The sequence below is a fragment of the Microchirus variegatus genome (assembly GCF_963457635.1).
Source record: "Microchirus variegatus genome assembly, chromosome: 3".
Taxonomy (NCBI): Eukaryota; Metazoa; Chordata; class Actinopteri; order Pleuronectiformes; family Soleidae; genus Microchirus; species Microchirus variegatus.
In genome coordinates this window covers 37,883,022-37,895,149 of record NC_139804.1, presented here as the reverse complement: position 1 = coordinate 37,895,149, position 12,128 = coordinate 37,883,022, and the positions used below count along the sequence as shown (strand labels likewise).

At 42.5% G+C, this 12,128-nt stretch overlaps 2 protein-coding genes across 2 annotated transcripts; both read left to right on the top strand.

Annotated features, from left to right (window-relative positions):
• Positions 1-838: 838 nt before the first annotated feature.
• Positions 839-1,714, top strand: LOC310925180 (odorant receptor 131-2-like; the record flags this gene model as incomplete). The annotated part of the gene is made up of 1 exon (XM_083887054.1): positions 839-1,714. The coding sequence occupies one exon, from the start codon at positions 839-841 to the stop codon at positions 1,712-1,714; it is 876 nt and encodes a 291-aa protein (XP_083743180.1).
• A 6,696-nt stretch (positions 1,715-8,410) lies between these two features.
• LOC310925179 (odorant receptor 131-2-like) lies at positions 8,411-10,500 on the top strand (the record flags this gene model as incomplete). Its single annotated transcript, XM_083887053.1, has 2 exons — positions 8,411-9,306; positions 10,203-10,500. The coding sequence occupies 2 exons, from the start codon at positions 8,411-8,413 to the stop codon at positions 10,498-10,500; spliced, it is 1,194 nt and encodes a 397-aa protein (XP_083743179.1).
• Between the last annotated feature and the right edge of the window lie 1,628 nt (positions 10,501-12,128).

Genomic DNA, 12,128 nt, shown 5'->3' with positions numbered 1-12,128 from the left:
TAAATACTTCGGCATGTAAAACATGCAACTTCATGAAACTTCACCACTCACTTGGTCTGATATGCTTTTGTTTTTGATAAACTACTGCATCAAACACCACCAATAACTAATAACATATGATTTATTACTTAAAATGTTGCATGCTGATTAGGAAAATGATTATTGTACTGTTCTAATGACCTGAATTACAACCATTCAGCCACTTGAAAGAAGGTTCTTCCTCTGTATTATAGTCTTTTTCTGTTCAACTACTGTCTGAAATTAAGGACCATTTAAAAAAATAAAAAATAAAAATAGAACAGAAACCACGTTTTATGTCATTTCCATAAATATTTAAAATGGTTTAACCAGTAAATCTGGATAGATATAGATATATTTTTAGAATAAGACCCATTGGTAAGTTTTTTCTTTTTTTTTTTAGAAAACGACCCATTGGTACGATCCATGGGTGTTTTTTTTATAATACAAACCATATGTATGTTTTTAGAAAACGACCCATAGGTAAATTTTTAGAATACAACCCATGGGTAAGTCTAGAATACGACACATGCGTACGTTTTCATAAATGAATGTGTGTTTTTTTCATCTTTACAGCTGACCTGTGACAGCCAATGCGGCATCATGATAACCATGCACTGTTTAGTGTTATATTTAGATGGTTCTGGTCTCTGAAGTCATCTATGACAGATAGGCTGCACAGAGCTCAGCAGGAGACTCAACTACAGCATCTCATCACTGGAGAAACCTGCTCCACCCTGGATCTGAAATTGTATTTTACAATATGAATATTACAGACACTTTTAATAACATGACCAACTCACAGTTTGGTCAGAACAGAATGCGGATGCAAAGTCAGGTCATTATTGTGCAGGTGCTGGTGGTGATTTTTCTCTGCATCAACTTGTTGCTGATCGTGACCTTCTTTAAAAACCAGTGTTTCTACACGACTTCTCGCTACATCCTCTTTGCTGTAACGTTACTGTCTGACAGTTTCTTGTTCTTAGTGTCCGACCTTCTCTTCATCTTAAGCATTTTTCGAGTCACCATGTGGGTTTCGTTGTGCGGCGTCATCTGCATCAGTGTGCTCTTGTACCTCATCGTCACACCGGTGACTCTCACAGCGATGACGCTGGAGCGCTACGTGGCCGTTTGTATGCCCCTACGTCACGCAGAGCTGTGCTCCACACGCAGCACCGTACACGTCATCCTCATCATTCACGGCCTCAGCTCTGTGCCCTATGCTGTTGTTCTTTCCACCTTCTTTGCTGCAGCATCGCTTGACTTTTACTATCAATATAAGATATGCTCTGTAGAGATTTTAATTTTGTATGGATGGCAGGATCTCGTCAGGTCAGCTGTGTTTCAGTTGTACTTCCTCATCATGTGTATCATCATCATGTTTTGCTACGTTAAAATAATGAATGTGGCCAGAACTGCGTCAGGAGATGATAAAATATCGAGGAAAGGACTCAGGACGGTGACTCTTCATGCTTTCCAGCTGCTCCTCTGTCTCATCCAGTTTTGGTATCCTTTAATAACGTCCACTCTGATGCATACTAATTTCAGTGCCTTTCAACATGTCCGTTTTTTCAGCTACATAATGTTTAATCTTGCACCACGGTGTCTTAGTCCTCTCATTTATGGCCTCAGGGATGAAATGTTTTTCACTGCACTGAAAAAATGCCTCTCCTGTGGCTTGTTTGACAGAAAATAAAAACATTTTAATGTTTGCGACAGTAATTTAGTTGCTGTTCCTGAGCTTATCTGCTTCATTTGAAACCCTATATATGGATGATTAAATCCACAAGGAATCTAACTATCGTATATACTGTGTACTTCTTAAAATGTTGTGTGCCGCTTTAGGAAAAGACTGATTGACCTGACATTAACCGATAATAGAACTGTTTTAATTGGCTGAAATGTAATCTCTAAGCCACTTGAATTAATAATTGTCTTCTCTTTAGTGCTTATTTTAATTATTAAAACAAAACAAAACGCTCAAAAAGTGTTTACACAAAAAGTTGATTTATGAAAGCCTGTACTCTTCTGAGCAAGCTCCAGATGGAGAGCAACTGATGGACAATTAAATAAAAATGTTTTGCTCAATTGGATTTGCCAAAGTTGTCAGGAGAGCACTGATCTTAATAGTTCCATTACTAAAACTGAAGTGATCAAAGCTATTAATAAAAATCACAAAATGGGAAATCACCAGGACCTGACGGCTTCTGTTGTGAATTTTATAAACAATTCCAAAATATTCTTGTAGATCCTCTTCTTGACATGTTCAATCACTCCTTTACTAAAGGAGAATTCCCACAGACACTGAAGGAGGCCAATATATCCTTAATTTTAAAGAAGGGGAAGTGTTCTGACTCTTGCAGATCCTACAGGCCCATTGCCCTCCTAAATGTGGAAAGGAAACTGCTCTCTAAAATCTTGGCCTCTCATTTAGAAAATATTTTACCTGGCTCAGCTAAAGGAAGATCAGACGGGTTTTGTAAAGGGCCGGAATTCAGCTACCAATGTTAGACGTCTGTTGAAAGCTATTCTAGCTTTTAAACAAAATTCTATTAATGGTCTGGTGCTTTCTCTTTTTGCACAGAAAGCATTCGACCGAATTGAATGGTCTTTTTTACTGTACACATTGGGCAAATTTGGTTTGAGGGAGAACTTTATTAAATGGGTCAACATTATACTAGACCACAGGCAGCAGTCTTTACTAATGGACTCGGGTCTGAATATTTGAATACTCACAGAGGGGTGATGCAGGGCTGCCCTTTATCGCCCCTCCTATTCGCTTTGGCCATAAGGGTGACACCCACAATACATAGTTAAGAGATAGGACAGCTGTGTCATAAAATAACCTTATACGCATATGATGTTTTAATCCTTTTGACCAACCCTGAAACATCTGTACCAGGGCTTATTGATGTGATTGACAGATTCAGGCTATGTCGCTTGGTACTCTTTCAACAATACCAACTACTGTACCTTCCTTTCCTTTTAAATGGTCTTCAATGGGTTTGTGTATTTAGGAATCTTCCTCACCCCATCATCCTTTGATCAATCATATAACGCTAACTTTGCACTGTTATTTTGTAAAATTAAGCAGGACTTAGAGCATCGGATGTCACTTCCTGTTTCCTGGTTAGGACGCATTGCTCTGGTCAAAATGAATGTGTTGCCTAGGTTACTGTACCCTATCCAAATGATTTCTGTTTTGTTCTCTCAAAGGGTGTTGAAGGATATTAATGGGTGGCTCACCTTGTTTATTTGCAGCAAGCGTAGACCCAGGCTTAAGATGGCAGTATTACATTTACCAAGTTCGATGGGTGGCCTGGACTTACCCAATATTCAAATTTACCAACTTTGTGCCCATTTAAGATTTGTAAACGACTGGGTTAAGGGTAAAACTTCCATTTGGATGCATTTTCTCAGTGCAGATTAAGGGATCTATTGTTCTTTAATACTTTTAAAGAAATCAAAGCTTGTTGTGCAGATCCTGTTACAATCAACACTTTAAAAGCATGGTGGCTTGTCTGTTGTCAGTTCTTCAGACCCTGGTTTTTTCGACAGTGGTCCAATAAGAATATTTAATTCCTCAGTGACCTGTTTTCAGATGATAAGCTTATGTCATTTGAACAGCTTACCAACAATTACAGGTTGTCCAAACAAGATTTATTTTGCTTTTTGCAAATAAGGCATTATATTATTCATCGAACAAACCCTTTTTGATCACCCTGAAATATCTGCTGTTGAGAGAATTCCGTTTCATCAACAATTGAAGGTGTCTTTGAGTTCATTTTACTGTGTACTTAATGTTATGTTTTTTCTACTGCTGATGCACAGGGGGTCAGACGTGTGGGAGAGGGAGTTGTCTGTGAGCATAGACGAAGACAAGTGGAATACCATTTGGTCTCTTGCAAAAAGGATCTCGATTTGCATGCGAATAAGAGCAATACAAATTAAGATATTACACAGATTACATATTTTCCCTCACCGCAGGCACCTCTTCAACCACTCTCTCTCTCCCCTCTGTATCTCATAAGATAAGATAAGATAAGAAGTCCTTTATTCGTCCCGCAGTGGGGAAATTTCCAGTGTTACAGCAGCAAGACAATAAGGATAAGGATAAGGATAATAAATAATAAACATGCATTACCAAAAAGAAATAGAATCTATAAAGTACAATATATAAAGATATTAACACTGACTATAAAAATAGGTTTAAAAATAGAATGTAGAATGTACATTACAACCGGTCTGCAGAATATACACAGTATGCACATGGTATCTACAGTGTAAGGAAACAAGGCTGAGCTATTAAATAAGGATATTAAATAAGGATATGGATATTGCACTGATGAGAAAACTACAGTATAAAAAATTTTACAGTATGAAAAATGACAATATATTGCACTTAAAAAAAAATGTACATTATGAAAAAATATATACAGTATATTACACCAATGAAAATTAACAGTATATTGCACATGGAGAGTGGAGCGTGTGTGTGTGTGTGTGTGTGTGGGGGGGGGGGTCTACTTAGAGCAGTATTGTTGTACAGTCTAACAGCTGCAGGGAGGAACGACTGCAGGGGGTGGGAGAGGTTGTCCATCAGAGATGATAGCTTGGTAGCCATTCTCCTCTCTCCCACCACCTCCACTGGTTCCAGGGGACATCCAAGGACAGAGCTGGCTTTCTTAATCAGCCTGTCCAGCCTCTTCCTGTCTGCGGCTGTGATGCCACTGCCCCAGCAGACCACTGCGTAAAAAAATGGCTGATGCCACTACTGAGTCGTAGAAGGTCTTCAGGAGTTCTCCCTGAACTCCAAAAGACCTTAGTTTCCTCAACAGGTAGAGTCTGCTCTGACCCCTCCTGTAGAGCGCAGCAGCATGATCAGACCAGTCCAGTTTATTGTTAAGGTGAACACCCAGGTATTTGTAAGATGTCACCATCTCTATGTCCTTTTCCTGGATGCACACCGGCGATGGAGGAGAGTGTCGTCTTCTGCGGAAATCCACCACCAGCTCCTTAGTTTTCCCCGCGTTGAGCTGGAGGCGGTTCCGCAGGGACCAGTCCACAAAATCCTGAACAAGTTCTCTGTACTCTCTGTCATCATCGTCTGTGATGAGGCCGACAATGGCAGAGTCGTCAGAGAACTTCTGCAGGTGACAGGAGGGGGAGCTGTAGGAGAAGTCTGCAGTGTACAGGGTGAAGAGGAACGGAGCCAGAACTGTTCCCTGTGGGGCCCCTGTACTGCAGACAGCCATGTCAGACACACAATCCCGAGTCCTCACATACTGGGGTCGATCAGTCAAATAATCCACAATCCAGGATGTGAGGTGAGGATCAACTCCTGCATGCTCCAGCTTGTCCTTCAGAAATGCTGGCTGGATGGTGTTGAAAGCACTGGAGAAATCAAAAAACATGATCCTCACAGTGCTCCCCGACTTCTCGAGGTGAGAAAGAGCTCTGTCCTGCAGGTAGATGACAGCGTCATCCACCCCGATGCTGGGCTGGTAGGCGAATTGCAGTGGGTCCATCGCTGGTCTCACCACAGGGCGCAGATGAGACAGCACCAGACGCTCCAGGATCTTCATCAGGTGGGATGTTAGTGCCACCGGCCTGTAACTGTTAAAGTCTTTGGGGTGCGGTGTTTTTGGCACTGGTACCACACAGGACGTCTTCCATAAGTGTGGTACTCTCCCCAGTTTCAGGCTCATGTTGAAGATGGTCCCCATTATCCCACACAGCTGAACTGCACAGGATTTGAGGAGCCTGGAGCTGATGCCATCAGGACCTGCAGCCTTCTTCGCCTTGATCTTTTTGAGCTCTTTTCTCACCTGGTTAGGTGTGAAGGACAGATTGGAGCAGGGGGGTTGTGTGTTGTTGAACGAGCTTGGAGATGAAGGGAGGGGGGTGGAGGTTGGGCAGTGTACTGGTAAATCCAGATGAAAGAGGTTCCAGCAGGGCTGTCGGGGGAGGGGGGGACGCCTGATCAAACCTATTTGATCAGGCGAGAGATCTTACATTTCCCATAATAATGGACGGGAGAACAGGTCTGTAACGTCTCCTTCCCGCACGGCGTTGGACTCCAGCGCGGCACCCCCGTTTTCTCCTCCTGAGCCCATGGGGAATATCGGGTCGCTCCTCCGGCAGCACAGCTGTGCAGCGCATCGCTAACAGCTGATCCCTACTGTAAACAATGGAGCCGTAACTCCACACGGTATCCCCTGACACGGTCGAAAAGTGTAAAAAACTCACCAACAGGGCCACAACAAGCATGGTGTACTTGGTGCCCATGGTGACAGTGCTTAAACAAAAAGACACACTTAAAAGAAGTTGAAAAAAGTAGGAAAAAACATAGTTTAAAGAGAAAAAGGCTAGAAAATAGCGAGAGCTGCTGCAACAGGCGACCACACGGGAGGCGCCTGTTGCAATTGACACTCAAGTGTAAAACTGATGTGGGAACTTTAACTCATTGTTTCTGGTCTTGATATAAACTTCAACGATATTGGGTTGAAAGTATAAGTGAAATGGAGAGAATTTTTCATATTAATATAGAAATGGACCCCATGTCCCATATTCTAGGTCTTCCAAGTGACTATCTGAAAACAGCAGTCAACAAGACTGTATAATATACTTAACATTCGCAGCTAGGAAAAATATTATTTTTCTGTGGGTCAGTGACAAGGTTCCTTCTATCTGTGGATGCCGCAAAATAATTTTTGAACTGATCCCTTTAGAATATCTTGCGAACGTTTTACATCGCAGTATAGATCAGTTCCACAGAGTATGGTGCCCGTTTTTGGACTATATCGGTCCAGAACTTCCCTCCACCCTATTAAAAGGTCTGCTGTGGACTTGAACGATGTTCAGGTACTGTAAGATTCACCACCTCTTGTCTTTTGTCATAAGTAAATTTTTCACGTAAGAGCTGTAGTTTATGTTTTGTGTGTTTTGTTTTGTGTCTAGTGTTGTAGACACTGTTTGTTTGTTGAATAGGAACAAAAATTGCAATAAAAAAAAAAAAAAAAAAATACAACCCATATGTATGTTTTTAGAATACGACCCATTGGTATGTTTTTATAATATGACCCATAGGTAAGTTTTTAGAATGGAACCCATGGTTAAGTTTTTTGAATACAACATATGGGTAAGTTTTTAGAAGACCCATAGGTAAGTTTTTAGAATACGACCCATAGGTAAGTTTTTAGAATACGACCCATGCGAAGGTTTTAGAATACCAACCATAGGTATGTTTTTAGAATGCAAACCATAGGTACGCTTTTTGGAATATGAACCATAGGTATGTTTTTAGAACACGACCCATTGGCATATTTTTATAATATGACTAATAGGTACGTTTTTGGAATACGACCCAAAGGTATGTTTTTAGAATATGACCCACTGGTATGTTTTTGGAATATGACCCATATGTAAGTTTTAGAATACAACCCATAGGTAAGTTTTTAGATTGCAACCCATGGGTAACTCTTCAGAATGCAACCCATGGTTATGTTTTTAGAATACAACCCATAGGTAAGTTTTTAGATTGCAACCCATGGGTAACTCTTCAGAATGCAACCCATGGTTATGTTTTTAGAATACGACCCATAGGTAAGTTTTTTGGAATATGAACCATAGGTATGTTTTTAGAACACGACCCATTGGCATATTTTTATAATATGACTAATAGGTATGTTTTTAGAATACGACCCATTGGTAAGTTTTTTTTAGAATACGTCCTATTGGTACGTTTTTTTAAGAATACGACCCATATGTATGTTTTTAGAATACGACCCATTGGTACGTTTTTTTTAGAATACGTCCTATTGGTACGTTTTTTTAAGAACACGACCCATTGGCATATTTTTATAATATGACTAATAGGTACATTTTTAGAATACTCCCCATAGGTATGTTTTTATAATACGACCCATTGGTACGTTTTTTTTAAGAATACGACCCACAAATATGTTTTTAGAATACGACCCATAGATGTTTTTAGAATACGACCCATAGGTATGTTTTTAGAATATGACCCACTGATATGTTTTTGGAATATGACCCATATGTAAGTTTTAGAATACAACCCATAGGTAAGTTTTTAGAATACAACCCATACGTATGTTTTCAGAAATGAATGTGTTTTTTCATTCATTTTTACACCTGACCTGTGACAGCCAATGAGGCATCATGACAACTGTGCACTGTTTAGTGTTATATTTAGATGGTTCTGGTCTCTGAAGTCATCTATGACAGAAATGCTGCACAGAGCTCAGCAGGAGACATAACTACAGCATCTCATCACTAGAGAAACCTGCTCCACCCTGGATCTGAACTTTTATAATGAATGAAATATAAATACTACAGACACTTTTTGACAGTTCACTCAAAGAACAACATGAATTCAAACAACTCAGTGTTTGGTCAGACTTCAGCGCAGCTGCACAGTAAGTTCATTATTGTGCAGGTGCTGGTGGTGATTTTTCTCTGCATCAACTTGTTGCTGATCGTGACCTTCTTTAAAAACCAGTGTTTCTACACAACTTCTCGCTACATCCTCTTTGCTGTGACGTTACTGTCAGACAGTTTGTTGTTCTTAGTGTCCGACCTTCTTTTCATCTTTGCCGTTTTTCGAGTCACCATGTGGGTTTCGTTGTGCAGCATCATCTGCATCGTTGTGCTCTTGTACCTCATCGTCACACCGGTGACTCTCACAGCGATGACACTGGAGCGCTACGTGGCCGTTTGTATGCCCCTACGTCACGCAGAGCTGTGCTCCACACGCAGCACCGTACACGTCATCCTCATCATTCACGGCCTCAGCTCTGTGCCCTATGCTGTCATTTTTATCACCTTCTTTGCTTCAGCATCTCTTGACTTTTACCATCAGTACAGGATATGCTCTGTAGAGATTTTAATTGTGTATAAATGGCAGGATCACCTCAGGTCAGCTGTGTTTCAGTTCTACTTCCTCATCATGTGTATCATCATCATGTTGTGCTACGTTAAAATAATGAATGTGGCCAGAACTGCGTCAGGAGATGATAAAATATCGAGGAAAGGACTCAGGACGGTGACTCTTCATGCTTTCCAGCTTCTCCTCTGTCTCATCCAGTTTTGGTATCCTTTAATAACGTCCACTCTAAGTCACATTGATTTTATTGCCTTTGAACAGGTCCGGTTTGTCAGTTACATAGTGTTTAATCTTTCACCGCGATGTCTTAGTCCTCTCATTTATGGCCTCAGGGATGAAATGTTTCTCCATGCACTGAACAAATGCCTCTTCTGTGGCTTGTGGGACAGAAAATAAAAACATTTAAGTTTGCTGTAGTCATTTATTGCTGTATATTTTGTTAGATAATCAGCTGCATTTGAAACAAAATCGAAGATTATATCCAGTAGGAGGTCGTAAAACTGCCATTAAACACCCCAACCACCTATTTACCTAATAACTAATAGCAGTTATATACTGTGTACTTCTTGATAATTTTGTTTGCTGCTTTAAGACATGTCTGACGGACCTGATATAAACAGATTATAGAACTTTTATAATGGGCTGAAATTTAACCTCTGTGCATTAATTAATCTGTATTCTGTTTTGTCATGTTGTATGCATTTGTCTACTATTGACTGAAATTCAAGGGCCAATTTATAGTTAAATTACTTATATTGAAAAAAGCAAATTTCTTGTCGAGCTTGTTGTCTCTTTGTGTTTGATGTAATGTGTGGCAGAGGGATGAGGTGCTGTGAAAGGTGAAGTGCATTAGATGCTTTAATACAGCAAATATGTTTACTATAAGTCTGTGTTCACATACTCTGTTACTGGGTTTTTGCAATGGCCTACAATTAAGTTTACAACGGAAGACTGCAGATTTTATCAGAGCATTGCCTGCTCAGATGGATTGTCGGTTGAATGAAGTGGATGTAGGTTAAGCATTTCCTGAATCCTGAATCCAGGTCACATCAAAGGCACTTGTCCTTTGATGTGCTCCCTAGAGGAGACTGAAGGTCAAATGGCTAACCAAGGGCACAGGGTGATGTATAGGAGGAGGAGCAGGTAGACTTTATTAAGTGTGGTCTTGGTCAGGAAGAGTTAGAGCCCTTTGGGATTTCGGCTAAAGTTCTCCCAGGAGATCTGCAGCGCCTGGAATTGACACTTTCACAGTGACAGTGAGGACAGCTTTGCTCAGGCCGAGGCTGAGACTGAACCAGCGTGTGAAACTGCGACTGACCCTAGGGCAGGGCCCGGACCTGAGCCAGCTAAAACCAGAGGCCAAGGTAGAACCAAATCCGGGGCCTGGGGTCAAGACAGAGCCTGAACTAGAGGTTGAGGCAGAGACTGAAGATGACGCCAAGCCAGAGGTGGATGAGAATTCCGGGCCAGAGATGGGGACCGAATCAGCCGAACCCACCCTGGACGTCGATGATGATAATCCCCTGGGACATGTAAGACCTCCAGGCTCAGATGCCAAGAAGGCCACTGACTAGATGATGGCCTCTGCTGAGAAAGACCCAGGTTCAGATGCCGAGAAGGCCGCTGACGAGATGGTGGCCTCTGCTGAGAAATACCCAGATGCCCTCAACCCCATTAGAGCGGTTTTTCTCAGATTCAGGGAGGGTGACATCTCCAAGATAAACAATTCAGTGTGGCTGGAAAAACAAGAAGTCTACATGCATCAATTCTTGTGGAGAGACTCGCTGTCTGATGAGATTGAGGACCACACTGCCGTGAAAGTGAAAATGGGAGACAAGCCCACTGTATACATCGCACAGGCAGCTATGCGCGAGACCGCAAAGTTACCCCGGTTCACTGACATCAAAGAGGAAAAAGGAGTGATAGAGGAAAACGCCTCCCACAACAACCTACAGCACCGAGATGAGATCCTGAAAGCAGTGCAAAAGACCCTGAAAGGAGGGTTTTTTTTAACCTTAAACCCTGGGTCCGGTTAGGTCAAAGTGGGAGGAAGGACGAGACAAAACCAACCCAGACTCTGGTGCCACCCAATCAACTAAGGGGAGAAGACAACAACCTTGTGCAAGGAGGATTGTTTCCCTTAATGATGGCCCCTATTAACTCCTCTAAGAGAGGGGAGAAGAGGGGAACTGGAATTGACCCCACTGAAGAAGAATTGGAAATAGAGACACCAGGACTCCGGAGACCTCGTTGTGTCCTACTGAGCCAGATTGCCGGGCGGAACAACCCCTGGGATAGAGGCAGGTGGTACAGGGTTAGAATCATCCACCACGTGATGTTTCCAGATGGACCCCCACCAGCGGAGAAGTGGTTGGCTCGTACACTGAGAGCCCCTATTCCAGCAAAGTGGGAGGCAACACGGACAGTGAAAAACTCAAAGTTGCATTCCTAGACCTGTGCCTGGCCACTCAACAGGGAGTCCCATTCCCTGTAAAGCTTAACAGGCTCGTTGTCAGCAAGGACGAGGCCTCAGGATTGCTGTGGTGCTACGGCAGAGTCCAGAGTTTCAGCCAGGGAGAGCCCGGCGTGCCCCCCGGAAACGCAGCTCCGGGCGAGGTCCAGGGTGTCCAGCGCATTGCCATAACACCAAAGCAAGGACATACGGACAGGTAATGAGTGACCTCCCCCTTGAACGAACCGAACCAGCCTCACCCTTTGAGTTAATGGCACTTGACCTCTTCGGGCCCTACGCTATCAGAGACACTGTTAGACGGAGAAAGAAGAAGATGAAAGTGTTGGGTGTAGTGTTCAGCTGTACGGCATCAAAAGCAATACACGCTGACATCGTAGAAGACCCGTCAACAGAAGGGTCCTTGAAGACGTACCAGCACTTCACAGCTCTCAGGGGCCACCCAAGGAAGCTTTGGTTAGATCAAGGGAATTTTGTAGGCGTCAGGCCGGTGCTGAAGGAACTTAATAGGTTTCTAAATAATGTCGATAAGGAACAGATCCAGGCAAATGCAGCAGCCACAGGGACCGAGTGGACTTGGGTGTCTCACCCAGCAGAGGGCTTGGGCGAGTCGTAGAAGTATATCCCGATGCAAAAGGCGTGGTACGAGACACGAAAGTAAGAACTTGCCTAAGTTGTCCAGTCTCTGGCGGGCATTGCAAGAGAGGCGGGGGTGGAAAATTGTCCCTTCGC